Source organism: Ictalurus punctatus, chromosome 9, assembly GCF_001660625.3.
Source record: "Ictalurus punctatus breed USDA103 chromosome 9, Coco_2.0, whole genome shotgun sequence".
NCBI lineage: Eukaryota > Metazoa > Chordata > Actinopteri > Siluriformes > Ictaluridae > Ictalurus > Ictalurus punctatus.
In genome coordinates, this window is record NC_030424.2 from 23,441,817 (window position 1) to 23,459,063 (window position 17,247).

The 17,247-nt window shown below is 39.3% G+C and overlaps 1 protein-coding gene across 2 annotated transcripts in view; it reads right to left on the reverse strand.

The window, feature by feature from the left end:
- Positions 1-17,247, reverse strand: part of kif6 (kinesin family member 6) — a 103,128-nt gene that overhangs the window by 54,221 nt on the left and 31,660 nt on the right. For both annotated transcript variants that reach the window (XM_017476613.3, XM_017476612.3), the window contains exons 10-13: positions 13,836-13,939; positions 10,255-10,360; positions 7,880-8,030; positions 5,021-5,209 (exon numbers count right to left, since the gene is read on the reverse strand). In XM_017476613.3, the coding sequence (XP_017332102.1) occupies positions 5,021-5,209; positions 7,880-8,030; positions 10,255-10,360; positions 13,836-13,939 (550 nt within the window). The remainder of the gene's footprint in view (positions 1-5,020; positions 5,210-7,879; positions 8,031-10,254; positions 10,361-13,835; positions 13,940-17,247) is intronic.

Below are 17,247 nucleotides of genomic sequence, written 5' to 3' on the forward strand. Positions count from 1 at the left end.
ATCCATTTTCCAATCCACTTCCACATACAGGACCTCACTGATGCCCAAGATTGTCTAGTATTGGAGTGATTGACAGGGGACAAAGCAACATCATCTATCCCACCCAGGAAGCATGACTAATTTTGCTCTTTAGACTCCTGGACACAGATGGCTTTGGCACTATTGGAATTCAAACTAGCAAAATCTCCCACTAGTAGAGTAAATGCTTTTTTTCTGTTGCATGAGTTGATGAGATGAGTAAACAATGAGATGATCACAACAGAATCTTGGCTGAACACACAGTGTGACAATGTGTTTCTATGCCGAATGAAGGACCTCTAATGATACAAGTGCGATTAAAGAACATGACTACTTTCTGCTTGTTTGATGGCCATTTCTTAGCAAGCCTATACATAGCATGATACATATTGTGTATCTTAGAAATGTCTTAAAGTATTCTTAGAATTTTTTTGTCATATCTCCAACCCTTAATAGTTATTTGTCTTAGAATGCCTCTCGTGATTCTTCATACAGATATATCCAGTACCTTTCTTGATTTTTTAATACATGTCAGGAATGACAAATGATGTGATCTTTGACCGTAACTAGTTGCGTGTAAATATAAAATGATGTTTGAATGATCTATATGTTCGAATGTACGTCATGGTAAAACATAAGTCCAAAGACACAACTATAACAGAGTATACTGCAAAGAGTACAGAGTCTGCTAGAATAAAAAATAAATTAATTAATTAAAAAAAATAAAAATAAAACATGGCCATGAACAACTCATGACTCGTCTGCAGAAAGGAGACGTACAACCCGAATTCCAAAAAAGTTGGGTCGCCGTGTAAAATGTAAATACATGTAAATAAAAACAGAATGCAATGGTTTGCAAATCTCATAAACCCATATGTTATTCACAATAGAACATAGAAAACATATCAAATGTTTAAGCTGAGGAAAAGTACCAATTTAAGGGGAAAATAAGGTCATTTTGAATTGGATGGCCACAACACCTCAAAAATGTTGGGACAGGGGCAACAAAAGGCTGGAAATATATGTGTACCTAAAAAGAAACAGCTGGAGGTTATTTGGCAACAGGTCAGTAACATGATTGGGTATAAAGCGTCCCAACTTTTTTGGAATTGGGGTTGTATTTTTCCAAGCCATGATCACTTCTGCAATTCAACCTTCTGTAAACCACATGGTGAGGACTACATGACCAGGATCTCCAACACAACACGGCAGCATCATTATATCGTAATCAAAAGCAGAATGCTTACCATCTGGTGAAGTATTTTCTGGCAATGGGACATACGATGTAAATATCCATCACTTGCAGAGAAGGGAATGTCTCTGAAAATGTCATTTAAGGAGAGAATATTTGCCTCCAAGGACTTTTGTCAAAAAGCATCCCTGTAGGATTCTGAACGTTCCAAATCAACAGCATTCTGCAGACTTTGCAATATTACAGATTCCTTCATGCTTTTTTTTTTTGTCCTATCTAAGGCTGACACTTCTTAAGTGTTAAACAAACCCCAGAGTTCCAGTTTAATGGACAACATTCAAACATCTCTATATTTCATTCACGTCACATAAGGCTATGCTCTCAAGTCTCGACCATTCGCTCTTCCTCCGTCGGCACAAGCGTGTTTATAGTTGGCCACACTGGCCTCACTACGATTTATTACTGAACGTGTTGGCGGAAACTAGAAAGAAATATGGCTGATAGTTTTCAAGGGAAACCTGGTCAGTACATTCAATAATAAACCACTGTTGTCAAAAGTGTTTAGACTGCAACCCATTGCTAATTCATGACGTGTCATAAGCTGTCTACCCAAGCAGAGGGCTTTATGTAAAGGGAAAAGAAAAAAAAAGAAAAACCTGGAAATTCTTGAGCAAATAATTGAACAGCTGCGGTGCAAAGATCACCGCTGTATTAGCTGTGATGCATTTGACAACAGCTGGAATGCAGTCAGAGGAGGCAAACTTGGGTTTCTATGATATGATATCATCTGAATTCCAGACCTTTCATTCTCACAGCACATACGAAGTAGTGATAATGCAAGCACAGCTTTCCTGAGAGAGATCTGAGACAAATGTGCAGCAGAAAGCAGAATGCGTGCGCGCACACACACACACACCTTTATAAAACACAGCACTCCGGCGTTGTCCATTAGCCACCATGCATCACAGCTTGATGAGTGACTGATTCTCTCCTAACTAGAACTGGACAGCGTCCAAACATGTGTTTGTTTGTTAATAATCTCCTCTTGCTGAGCCCTGCTTACAATTACTGGTCCTATTACCAAACTGGGCATCATTAGTCAAAAATGTCCAGGAAAATCTGGGTGATCCAGGGCCTGCGGTGGAGCACACAGGAGCAACGGCTCGGTTCTGAAGTTGCTGGGTTGCACTGAATCCCCAAAGCCATGATCACAGTAATGATCAGAGCTGAGGTTTATCATTATTTTAAAGGCTATACCAAACCACAGTGAAAGAAGGCGCGCCAAACACATGGCAGTTGAGGAAGAGGATCTATGCCTCTGGCTCCTTTCCCTGCAGTTCTAATAAGCAGGAAGATCTGCCGCTACAATTTTATACTCCACCCAGCTAATGGAAAATGTCAGACAGGTTCTTAGAAGGTTAGCCTGTAATAAGTAAGGAATAAAACTCGGCCAGGCAGTGTGATGACGATACCACCCCAAACTGAAGTCAAAGTATACCCTGAGGTATTTTATTCATCTTCTACTACAACAATTTGTTAACAATTAAGTCATACTTAAAAAAAAAAAAAAAATCTATTTACAGTTACATTTAATGTTATGTTGTAGCAGCTATAAACCGTCATTCCCTCCCCTCGCCAGCCTCATTGTTGTCTCCCTCTTGAAGCTAATAAGACAACAAAATACATCTTGTCATGTTACTGAGAAACCACAAAACCCTCCATCCTGAAGACCTTCCCTGCATCAGAACAGCTTTATTCGGACTGTGACAAAGCACTGACACTGGAGACTCCTTCCAAAATTCTTAAATAAACTCTCTGCTTACGCAACCATGCGCTTGTAATCCGGGCAGAATGTGGTTTGTCGTTGTCCTGCTCTGGATGGCAGCACATGTTGCTCCAAAATGTGTACATATCTTTCTGCATTAATGGTGACCTCACAGATGTGCAAGTTACCTGTGCCATGGGCGCTGACACACCCCCAATCCATGACAGACGCTGGCTTTTGGACCTGACGCTGATAACAGCTTGGATGGTCCGTTTCCTCTTTAGCCCGGAGAACACGACAGCTATTTTGTCCAAAATAGGCGCCGGACCACAAAACACAATTCCACCATACTACTGTCCATCTCTGATGAGGCCGAGCCCAGAGAACTTGGCCTCGCTTATGGACAGTGTGGATGTACGGCTTCTGCTTTTCATAGTAAAGACTTAACTTGCATCTGTGGATGCAGCGGCGTATGGTGTTGCCTGACAAATGTTTACCAAAGTATTCCCGAGCCCATGTCAGGATATCCATTACAGACTCAGGACAGTTTTTAAGACAGTGACGTCTGAGGGATCGGAGATCACGCGCATTCAGAAGTGGTTTTCTGCCTTGCCCTTTACGCACCAAGATTTAACCGGATTCCTCGAATCTTTTAATTATATTGTGCTCTGTAGAAGGTGAAATGCCCAAAATCCTACCAATTTGTCTTTGGGGAATGTTGGTCTCAAAGCGTTGGATTATTCTTTTGGCAGATTGGCGAGCCTCGACCCATCCTTGCTCTTGAAGGACTAGGCCTTTTTTGGAGGCTCCTTATATACTATGATTAGACGATTGCCTCACCTGCTTCACATCACCTTTTTATTTCAACTTCTAAATTTAAAACTAAAAAAAATCCTAAATTGCCCCCATCCCAACTTTTTTGGAATGTGTTGCATGCATCAATTTCAAAATAAACCTTTATCTTCAATGGAAAAAATGGGGGGAAAAAATGGAAAAAAAACTTGTCTTTACATGTTTTTTTTGTTGTTGTTGTTTAAATACAAGTCAAAGTTCATTTACAAATCACTCCTCTTTGTTTTTATTAGCATTTTCCATACTGTCCCAACATTTTCGGAATTGGGGTTGTAAAATGGAAACATTCGTGTTAATAAACATTATATAAAACGGAAATGTTAGTGTTAATAAACATTATATAAAATGTAATGTTTACTTCATCTCAGAATACCCGGGAAAATTGACAAGTTTCTAAAACCCTAACATTCAGAAAATGTTCTCCTAACCTAAAATTTTTAGCTGGGCAGACTTTAGCTTTGAGGAAATTACTCTAGAAAGCAACCTGCCGGTTTCTAGGTAAATTCCTCAAGACTATTACTTCTTACAGCAGTTAACACAATGAGAGGAGCCCTTGCACTGTCATGCATCAGGAGTTTTCTGGCCTTGGTATGGACAGCAAAAGCAGAGGTTTAGTGTGCCGTCTCCGTGGTGTTCTCCATCATATGCAAAAAAAATAAAAAAAAATAAAAAAAACCCAACACATTTCAGGCTTTTTGTTTTTACAGACAGCCTGCATGTGTTCACTGAAAATAAGCAAATGTAAACGAACACCAGAAGAAAGCCCTGATATTCACAATCCTGAGACTTCCCTTTGAAATATTTTCGGATCATTTGCTTCCCTTCTTTTAATCTATTGTGCTCTAAACTGAAATCCATGAAGCTGTGAACATTCCACTAAGTTTTCATTGTGATAATGATCATGGAACTTTTTTGTTTATGAGTGCAAATGGGTGGCCAGAATCATTGCAAGAAGATGTAGAGCGTGACTGGGGCTCAGAGAGAATAGACTGTTCGAGCATGAACAATTACCAAACAATACACAGAAGATCAGTCAGGCCAAGCATTGAACCTTTCTCTTATAATTCACCCCAAATGTGTCATCGGGCCTTCAGATTAAACACAATGACATTTACTGGGCTTCTGGGTTAACTAGATATAAATGTAGTGATGTAATGCAGAGAAAATTTGTAGGAGTGCATTTGATCGCTCACCTTTTTGCTTGCACTTGACATGTTCGGCATGTACGGAGTCCTCTGAAGCTTCATGCTTTAAGCTTTTCTCAGCATGACTGCTAGAGGATGATGATCGGAGTGAGCTTTGGGAGGTGCTGAATTTTGCTAATTGAGCGTTGGATTCTTGAACCTTCCGCTTCTCTTTCTTCAGCATGCTCACTAGAATACCTAAAAAGCTTAGGTTAAGAATCATACTCTGGGAGAATGTTTACAGGTAACAGATTTTGTCATTGTACTTGTTTTATCCTGTTCAGAGTCCTGGTGAATCCTTAGTGAATGAATCCCAAAGGTGGGAATACACCCTCTATGGGACACCAGTCCTGCCATAGACCAGATGTTTTCAGTCATATTCGCGGATCTACAATGTCCTGATCTTTAAACAACCGTTATGATGTATCAGGTGCTTAGCCGGAATGAAAACCTGTGGCCAAACTGGCCTGTTGCGGATAAGATTGAACACTGATGCCTCTTACATGGAATCTTTTAAGCAATGAAAGTCTCTTCAGAAATGGCAGAAAACGCTGTGAAATGAGCCAAAGGGGCAACCTTTTCAGTTTTATACCATAGAAGGAGATATTTAATCATAACTCTTATAGAAACCACTTGTTTTATGGCTTCCACATTCTTTTCTTATTTTATCATGTGGGACACGACAGCATCTAGTTTAGGCTCCCTAAAAATGAAGCTGGTCAGCAAACACAAACTCATAATTCCCCATGTCTGTAAGACAGCTTGCCTCTCAACGTTAAGATAAATGACTCAGTATTTTTAGGGCAGAAACATTTTCATATGTCTTCTGTGGAAACAAAATCCTGGGACAGTGAGCTCATCTGACTGCTTCTCTATTAAGTCAAACATGTTGCAACACTTTTATTGCAATTTATACATGTATAAAACTATGAAAGTGTACATTTTTATTTGTTTATTTTTTTACATTGTGGACCAGAATAATTTTCCTGTATGAAATCAGAACTTTCAGAAACACTGGAATTACTGGTAGTGATGATGTACTCCACATCCAGTTGATCCAGTCGACCTGCACAATGACCCCCCTGACATGTACAGCCATAGAGTACGCAGGCAAATATCTTTGCAAGTACGGTATATCCCCTAGCAAGGTCTGCATCAGGGGACAAGCAAGTCTCAGAGCCCCACCAACATGTTCGAATTACTATGACTGCACCAGTAACATAAAAAGTGATGCCACTGTCCTTAAAAATCTTGTCAAATAGCTAATGGAAACAGCTCTAAAAGGTATTTAAAGGCATATTAGGACTTACTTAGGAGAACTTCACAACATAAACAAGAGGTTAAATTAGTCTTGTCTCTTCTTTCATTTAGCTTGTTTAAGTTGCTCCAGAAAGCATGCGTGATAATATCATAAAATCACAAAGAAGCAGACTGATGGTTTTATCATTCGTCTCAATGCGGCTGAAACCGATGCAGATGTTTTCGTGTCGTTTTGACAAGGCCATACTATAGCAGCAGAAGATGAACTTCGGATTACCTCACTCCATCCAAAGCACACAAATCTGAAATGTCAGCACGATAACCTGCTGTTTACTTTGGAGATAAACTTGCACCAACAGACGATCGAGTCGCCGTCTGAATTTTCCACCGTACGGAGGCAGACGTAACGACACAGGACGATGCGGTTGACATGCTAATTTCCCCCCAAACCCCAAATATGTGAAATTTCACCCTTAAACAAGCAAAATTATGGTTAACTAGGTATAAGAACTTTCAACAGGAAGGAGATGTAATGTTGGAATTTTATGTAGCCCTGATTATTTACACATAAATCACACCACGTTATATTTTATAATTCATGGTTTAAATTCATGAAACTGTTTCCTATATTCCATTCATTATTCTCTCATGAAATACAGACATCCCATGGTGCATTTTGAGGTCTTGCAGAAGGAGCACGGTTTGGCCAATTTACAGCAGCAAAAGAAAGTCATTTCGAGGGGATTTTTATGTTGGTCTTGTTCAAAATATTTACTATCGTCACCTAGACCATGTCAGAACCCCAGTCATTTATAATGCTCATAGTGAACCATTAATCTGCCATTCAATACACCCTTAGAAACAAAGGCTGAATCTGGCAACTTAAAGCCTTCAATTTGTCCCTCTGGGAGAACTCTTAAACGTTCTATGTAGCTAGAATGAGCCAAATAAGCCTGAGGATCTCATTTTCCTAAGAGTGTACTTTACATTTTTACACAATTAGATGTAATTACTATATGATGAATGGTAGACACTACACAGAGGGAGACAAACGAAAGGAAAATTGGTGGCTCTGTTATTCTGTGCATTTATTTTTCTGGCATGGTTTGGGTTCACTTGTCCCTTTAGACTGAAGGGTCACTGCAAATCTACATAAACGCCTTCTGACTGATCACCTTTATAATGAATATTTCTGTCCTGATGGGAGTAGTCGCTTCCAGTCTATTCCCATCCACGGGGCCTGAGGGATCACTGAATGGTTTCAGGTGTATAAAAATGTTGTAAAACATATGCTATGATGCCTTCACACTCAATAAATCTCAACCTAACAAAACACCTGAAGCAACATCTTAGACGGCACTCTCCACTGAATGAGGGAATATCTTCTGGAAGAACGGTCTTCGTCTTTCAATTACAGTTCCTCAAACTTGTGGAATTTATGCCAATGTGTATTGAAGCTGTTCTTGAGGCTCGTGGTGACACCTTCCCAGGACATTTTATGTAGGTTTTGTTCCCTTAATTTGCACCCGTAGGTATCCAGCACATATAACAGGATGTCCTGTGCTCAAACCACACTCAACAGTGCTGTATAATTTGAATGAAGGATACTGATCTCGTTGTCACGCTGGGTTAGCATGTCCTTCAGTTTGAGCAGCTCTCTATCGGCTGGGCTGTCTGGCTTGTCTGTGATGCTTGACGATGTGAGAGAACTAATATCACCAGCTCCATTTGGAGTATTCGGTTTCTCCCGCATCCTCGCCTGCAAACAACAAAGCACCGGTTAGCCTGACATGTTACTTCATTTGGACTTTTTTTATTATAAAGAAATAAACATTAATAAACCCACAAACAATGAGAGAAAGGTTAAAAAAAAATAGTTTGACATTTGTTTTACCTTGACAAAATATACAGTGATATGTATATGATATAATATGTAAGATGCATCAGTGGTATTGTCTGAATTACAGTAGTCATGAGCACAAGTAGTTAATTAATAGATAGAGTACCAGTAAGTGGCCCACAGGTAAATATTACCATGTATAAATAAATAAACATATGAAATAGTAACATTTCTGAAAAATTATGATATTGCCTCCTCATAATATTCTTTGCTTCAGAAAGTGAGTTTTCACCTTTTGTAGTTTATGCTAACACATAGCGTAGCACCACTGCTAATCCATCTGTAGCAGTATAAAATTATTCGCTAAATCATATTCCAACACTCATTTATTCAACTAGCTCCCTAGTTCCATCAGCCTAAAAATAGGAAATGGTAAACTTATGTTATTCATTTGTTGTTAAGTAAAGCAATTAATTGAATTCACACAACTGGCTGTTTATTTTAAATACCAAGTCATTTATTACTCATCATTTTTTGTGCTATAAAACAGTACTACAAAAGAACTTAAAGCACACCCTGCTAGTCTGGATAAACAATGGAATACACAGAGGGAACCCCTAATCATGACTAGTGGATGTGCCAAATCCCTCATGTCTGTATACATGTTCTACTGTAACAAGGCCTAATCTTTCCTTGAATAGAAATAACAAGAACTATACAACTAGCCTTGGCTGTTGCAGGAGATATATACATATACATATATATATATATATATATATATATGTGTGTGTGTGTGTGTGTGTGTGTGTGAATGGTTCATCTAAATTGAGGTTATCTGTGTATATATATATATATATATATATATATATATATATATATATATATATATATATATATATATGTATATATATATATATATATATATATATATATATATATATATATATATATATATATATATATATATATATATATAAAAACACAGATAACCTCAATTTAGATGAACCATTTTTAGTGTTCATTTAAAATGGAAACAGCTTGGCCCAGTGCCTCACGCTTGGTCCGTAGTGAAAGCAGACATGTCTAATTTAAACTGTGTAACGGACGGTATGGTCAGGGAAATGTAGACTAGAGCCAACCAGAGCGTTAATTAGAGTCTCAGTGTGTGTGTGTGCAAACATGCCAGCCAGTGTTGTGTATTCTTGTCTAACATTAAGAACACTGAATAGCCTTTGTGAGAGTGCATTATGGGTATGGGATTTCGCAAGAGAAAAGTTCCTGGTTTTGGCTATGAGTGGAGAACTAGCAGGTAGCAAAATGTGGTGCTGGGAAGGTGCAGCCTTGAGGTGAGTGGAAACATGAAGACAGCGCAGAATGTGAGATATTAAAAAAACAAGACTACCAATAGAAGAGAAACTCTGAGTCAGATCTGAGTGGAGAAGTGTCAACGAACTACAGGCATCTGAAGCCCAGACCTCAAGCATGTTATGCAAATTCTTCACCGTTGTAAAACCAGAGGGAATAATCTGCTGACCATTACCGCAATTCTTGAGTTTTAGGTTAAGCAGACGTCTGCTTTGAGTTTAAGTGTTTCGAATACTTAACTCCTCCCTTCTAATTGATGAAGTAAACAATACACAAGTGCTAGAATGTGAAGTCCGGTTTTCTCAACATGGACGTGCAGAGGTTTTTATGGCAGGACAGGAATCCAGTGCAGCTGTAAGGTCAGCCAGACGCACTTATTCTGGTTTATCCGTCATAGAGGACGAGTCGCTGGTCAGTGGATGAACGTTATTGAGGATGAATGTTATTCACTTCATAAGTGCATTTAGCTTATGTTTACTATTTCCCAAATGCTCCAAAAGACAGCAATCAAGGAACAATAACCTGGTTTTGGCAAAGCTGAAGTGCAATCTAGTGAAAATGCTTCATTTTGTTTTTGTTTTCTACAGAGACAGAGGAAAGCTGCTGCCAATATTAGGCAGTCCTGTATTAACTGAATGCCTTTTTTTTTTTTTTAATATAGTTTTGTAAAATAAGACTCAAACAAGTCACTCACATTCATTTAAGGAATTAAAAGCTAGAGCAATAACAAAACAGCAGGATACGAAAAGCACTTGGAACAAACACGGAGAAGGCATACCTTTAAGAAACAAAAGCAGTGCTGGATTTTTCTCGTATCTGGTCCTAGTTCCAGAGTCATTTCCGGGTCAGGGTCATCGAGAAACACCTTAAGCTGGTCTTCAATCCTACACACACACACACACACACACACCTTCCATTCACAAAACTATTCAAATCTTTTCTTAAAACTGTCAGATATTCCTATCCTAGTGGGGACATTTGGTCTACACCAAGATATAAAAACTAGCAAGATAAACAAAGGCAATTCTACTCCATGCAACAAACACAAACACTTGCGGTTTTGGTGATTGATTTATCACTACATCCATCGAGTATCAGCTCAAAACCTAAACCCCTGTCACGAAAAGGGCTCTAAAACAAATACACAAAACGAAAGACCGCACGCTCCCTCTTCCTACCCTTTAACACATAGGTTTAATCAGGCAATACGAATGTTTAGCTCTATGCTACAAAATGTTTCGATTCTGGTTGTGTAAAAGCAAAACTATTTACTTTAGCATGATCACGGCTTCCACAGAGATGACCTGTTGATAAACTACTGCATGAAGACCCTCCAAACAATAGCGTTCTGTGGCCTGGACAGAGCCACTGTAATCAAAGATAGCTGAGAGGCCAGACTGCTCCAAACACAGACACGAACGAGCTCTCTCCAGATTTCCACTCCAGCATGTCTCGTGTCAATAGGAACAAAGTTTACACGAATGAAAACTTTAAACAAAAGCCCGTGCTTGGATTTCAGACTCCTGGAAGTCATCAAGTTCATTCAGCTGGAATCCGAATCCAATCCATCTTCACGCGGGGTGTTGGAGTGACTCCTGTGCCTATAGCTGTGTTTTTTCAAGGTATTTGAAATATTCGGATGGTGTACAATACGACTATGACAGGTATAAGCGTGTTGTGTCCAGACCACCGTTTTTCTGCTTCAGCAATCATGTACGCTTGGCCACCGGACAGCGCCACCTCATAAAGGAAATATCCATCACGACAATCATCAAATCTGTCTGCTGCTGGCACACTCAGTGGGACAACAGACATGGTTAGGAGGTTAATGTGTGGTGTGATGGGGAAAATGGGAGACATCATCAGCAACGAGAGAGGAAACCTTAAAATCGAGGTACAGCCTCAGGTAAAGACATCAGAATGCTAGAAAGAGGTGAGGCAAGCATTTCTGAGGCCCACATGTTCCCTAACTCATGCCAGTACTTCTACCAGTCCAAGGAGTGGGAAGAATGTAATGGGGAATCAAGACGTTTGAGGACAGTTCCTGGCCAACCGAAGCATGCAACTGTTTTTCACAGTTAACTCTAGACACAGTATGTATAGAAATCGAATCTGACTTCAAATGCTTACACAGATCAACAAACAAGCTATGACATTTTTTTTCTTCTTTCCTTTCTTTTTTTTTATTTATAAAGCACGATTAAAAAACAGAACGTTGACGCAATTAATAGAATAATAAAAATAAGACATAAATGTGTACAAATATCATAGCATGATTATGCATACAAACTATAATGGAAATGTACGGAACACGTAAAAATAAACGAGAGATTCTACGTTAATCAGTTGAACCAAACGCTGATGCGAGCAGGTGTAATTTCAGATTTCGTTTAAAAGATCCTAGAGAAGATGCTTAATCTTAAATGTAGTGGTAAGTTATTCCAATGCCTAGGAGCTGCCCCTGCAAATGCCCGATCAACACTCAATATTAATCTAGTCCTAGGAATGTCTGAAATCATCTGACTTGATGACCTTAGATTCCTTGGTGGTATACTGTATGTATATGAAGATGCTCAAATATGGAGGTTGCCAAATTGTGTAACGCTTTATATACTAGAATCAGTCATTTAAAATCAATCCTATATTGAATTGACAACCCGTGAAGTGAGGCTAAAAATAGGTGTTACGTGTTGCTTCTAACGAGTACCTGTTAAAAGTCTAGCAGCAGCATTTTGGACCAATTAAAGACGATTTAACAATGATTGGCTCACACCTACATACAGAGAATTACAATAATCCAGGAGTGTTTGAATGTTTGTGAACCCTGAGGGCTCATTAGTGCCTATGGAAGGGTACCATCAATGTTGAAAGGTATATACAGGTTTTAGAGCAACATATGTTTCCATCCAGATTCCATCTCATCTTTACTTCTGAGAGATTCTGCCGCACTAAGACACTCTTTTTTATACCCAATCATGTTACTGACCTGTTGCCAATTAACCAAATTAGCTGTAAAATGTTACTCCAGCTGTTTCTTTATCGTAACACTTACTTTTCCAGCTTTTTGTTGCCCCCGTCTCAACTTTGAGACGTGTTGCAGCCATCAAATTAAAAAATGTCCTTTTTTTTTTCTTCTTATAATGGTACATTTCCTCAGTTTAAACATTTGATATGTTTTCTATGTTCTATTGTGAATAACATATGGGTTTATGAGATTTGCAAATCATTGCATTCTGTATTTATTTACATTTTACACAGCGTCCCAACTTTTTTTTGGAATTTTTTGTCCATCATTTTGGTTATTTTTATGATGAAGGAATTTTTTAATGAACCATCTTAATAGTCTTGTTTTTATGGTTTTTGGTTTTATGGTCATATCCCAGTAACAGCATAAACATAATAAAAAGTAAAGTGAACATTTGTTGTACCTTTTAGTGCTTGTTGTCGTTGGTTACTTTGGTCACTTTGGCATTGCCAGGAGTTTTGCATGTTACCCCCATGTCTGTGTGGGTTTCCTCCCACTTCCCACCAAACACACCAGTAGGCGGACTGGCACCTCTTAATTGCGCCTAGGTGTGAATGTGGCACTCACCTGACCTTATTTTCATAGCAGTATCATAACAAAGGGTCTGAATACTTGTGTAAAAGTGATATTTTAATGTTTTATCTGGAATATATTTACAAATATTTGTGCAAGCCATTTTATGCATTTTAAAATGATGGGTCTTTTTTGCAAATAGATGAAAATTGGATGAGAAAATGAACTTAACAGTAAGACTATAACAACAAAATGAGGAGAAATGCACTATAGATACAGTCTCATTATCATGATTTAATGCTGACTAGCCAGGAATAAAAACAAACACATCGAATATCCTGGAGATGTTTTATCTCCATCTTCTATTAGCTCTTAGTGATAAACAGTTCTAAGCACATCAAGGTTCCCTGCTGACCTGAGATGACTGCATCCAAGCACGCTGCTGCTCTGACCATTACACACATTTCCTCAGGCTCAGAATACACACACAGCGGCCGCTGGCCACATGAACCTGCTGAACTGCTGAATCTGACTTACGGCATGTCACGGCTGCTAATTTTAATCTAAACCCACATGCCAAAATGGGTTACTGGAAGATAGTAAGCGTTAACTGAATTAAAAATAATGGCATATCGGTACAGCAGCCTTTCCACTTGGGAAAACATAAAGTCAGTTTGACTGTGGAGAACAAGTCCTGTTTATGTAGAGAGAAAAGACCTAAATAATATATTTCTTTTGAGCTATCAAATTTTGGACTTATTAGTGCCATTAGACAGAAGACTTCCTTACTGTGTGAAGCATATAATTAAGTCTTTGAGTACCTCTGGATCTCTTCTTGAGTCAGCTGATCACTTCTTTGCTCTCCAGTCACCAAAGCTAGCTCCTCTTTTAAGCACTGGATTTCCTTCTTCAAACGAATGATCATCTGTAAAGACAGAGAGAGCAACGATTCATCATGTGGGCCCCTGTCATTCATTTCTGCATTAGTAACCAACAAGGTGTATGTGTTCTCTACTACAGCTACACTGCTAGTCATGAAATAGCAAAGGGCAATTTTGTTACCTAGTTTCCCTCAAATTCTGTTGTAGCCCATTCCTTTGTTAGCCAGTTGTTTCCCACATTTGAAATGACCAGTACCAATATGAGAGCATAATTTATGTCCCAAACGTCCCCGTGTAGGATTCATCCATCCATCCATCAATCCATCTACACAATATGGCAAAAAAGTATGTGAACACTTGACCATTACACCCATATGTGGGCCTTCCTCAAATTTGCCTCAAGGTTGAAAGCACACTAGAATGTCATTGTATGCTGTAGAATTAAGATCTTAACTGGAACTAAGAGGTCCAAACCTGTTCCAGCACGACAATGTCCCCTGTGCTTAAAGTGAGATCCATGAAGACATGGTTTGCCAAGGTTGGTATTGAAAAACTTGAGTGGCCTGCACAGAGCCCTGACCTCAACCCCACTGAACACCTTTCGGATGGCTTGGAATGCCAGATAGGCACCAGGCCTTCACGCATTACATCAGTGCCTGACCTCACTAAGGCTCTTGTGGCTGAATGGGCAGAAATTCCCAGCCACACTCCAAAATCCAATGGAAATTCTTCCTAAAAGAATGGAACGTTCAACAAGCATGTACAGTATGATGGTCAGGTGTCCTGATTTTTGGCCATATACTATAGAAAGAAAGAAAAAAAAAAGATGGATTGTCCCCAACATAACCAGCATAATGCATGGTGACAACCAACCACCAAGATCAGCTTTTCTCCCACTTTGCTAGACAGAAAGAAGGCTGTACCAGGTAAACCAGCACCAGACCAAGACAAACCAGTATAAACCAGCTTAGACCAACATTTAAGCTGCTTTGCCCGAAGTTTCCCAGCAGAGAGACATTTCATTACTTACGGATCAGGAAATCGAGAGAAACCTAATACCTAGGGGATGGAGTGTAGTGCCATTATTGTAGGCTTTGTCTAGTCTCTGAAAATAAAACAGGTCATGCTAGGTCATTATCTTTTATTCAAGGATACACTTGAAGCCCTGATTTACTAAATGTTTGCTTGTCTAAAAACACATGCAAACACCCCCACATTTTTTTTTAAATGTGCAAGCTAAAATTCACTTTGTAAATTAATATGACTGAAGGGCAGGTATAAAATTCACTCTAATTATACACAAAATGATCAGATTGCACACATAAAAAAGCCCTATTTGGGATCTTAGTGAATCGGGAGCATTTTTAAGACTAACTTCTAAATGCATTTATTTATTTATTTTTAAAAGTACCTAAAACTACATAAACACATACTGTACAGATTATTTACAGTGAAAACGTGTAGACATCGTTTCAATTCATCCCTAAACAACACATGACCTCAGGCCCAACACGCAGCTTCTTGTAGATAAGAAGGCACAAAGCTGGTTGTGAAGGATGGATCTGCAGATGAAACAACAACCCCACAGTGCTACATTAACATGAAACAAACATTTTCACTTGGAGATTAACTTTAGCCAAGTGAGAACCTAAAACTCTCATTCCAATCTCAGAGGGACTTCACATAGCCACCCAATTTCCAGACATCTCACAAAGCCATACAAGAAAGGACAAGCAAAGTAAAGTCTTCATAGACAAACTACCAGGTCACAATATCCAGACAGCCTCTCTGAAACAGGGTCAAAAGGTCAGCTTAGGTATGACCTCACTACAGTTTATGGCTTGCTTTGATCGTAAACATCTCAGTAGGATCAAGCTAAATCTATGGGGTTCCCAAGCTAGGGTCTCAAGTCATCCGTCCAGACATCCACTCTACTTTGATCATGGATGGTCATGGAAGAGATTGAAAGTCTCCTGGGCCCTGCAGAATGAACTTGATACTTTGTGTGTGTTTTGGAGGCTAAACAGGGAAAAGCCCCTGCTGATGGGGGAGCCGAGAGTCATTACTATAAATGGAATAGTGGAGCGCATTAGTGGTGTCAGCAGATGGGGTGCTCACATATTTTCTTGTATTTATATTTTTCACCGTGTCCTTAAACATTTCCACTTTCCCTTCTCTGTGCTACCACATCTGAAGTATCTGCATAAACACACAGTCAGGCAGATGGACACTGACGCAGACTGAAACTGTGTTTGAAAGTCTATGGAGAAATTCATGAGAGAAACAACTATATGCTAGCATCCAGACAATTCTTGCCACATGGGTGATAAAGGTTAAAGGTCACACACTGTCAAACTAGATAGACCTACAGGCATACAGAATACAAGTACGCCCATCCACTTTGCCAGAGTCATTTAAATGTACATTTTGAGTTCTTCATAAAGGAATTGGTTTCCAGATTCCACTAATGTAGCTGTGTGTGCTGCGCAGTGGTTTTGAGGACTTTTTATGGTCACGTCTCTGGGTGTCTGGCTCTGCCCGAAATCAAAAATTACATCTCGGCAACCAGCGCGCATCACGCCCTGAGGCTGATGCAAGATGAGGCTCCGGGTCCAGCAAGCAAGAGTTTTATTCTGGACTGTGAAACCACACAGGAACCACAGGAGCAGCATCAGCTCCAAGTGTCTGAGAATAAACTAGCGGCGCACGCAGAGTGTGGCTCTGACATACGACCAATGACATCAATATCTGTACCAAAAGGACTGTGGTAGATTCTGATTTCATGGTCTTCATTTACGGAAACAAAATGGCCCCAAAATTCCGACAAGGCTGACTTGATTTATAGGATTGCTTAGTTTTCTAGTGTAGATTTAAAGATAGCTGAGCCTAAGTAAATAAATGGCAAATAAATGACGTTAGGTCAACAGGATTAAGGGTAGAACAGATATTCATGTTTTCTGCATGTGTAAGCACTCCTTTGAATAGTAATAATGGATTATCTAGGGTTCACTTTCTTGTAGTCTTTAGCTAAATAAAGGAATCTGAAACAAGTCCTTGGCTGTCTGGTCAAGTCAAAATGTCTGCACAAATCAAATTGTTCTGGTTCTTCAGGGCTTTGAAGAGTCATGATCCTCTGCTGGAAATGATCAAGGAGGATCAGTAAGTGCTTAGTGAGCACTGATCCATGTATTGACTCCTTGAGGAGATGTAGGTTTATGGCTGAGAATAGTGAAAGGCAGCAGACCATGAAAAAGAGCAGCTGCTCATGTGTGCTTTACTTTAGTATAAATAATAGTGAAACATGAAGTTCTTATAAGCGATAAAGATCAACTGAGAGAAGGTAGATCCAACA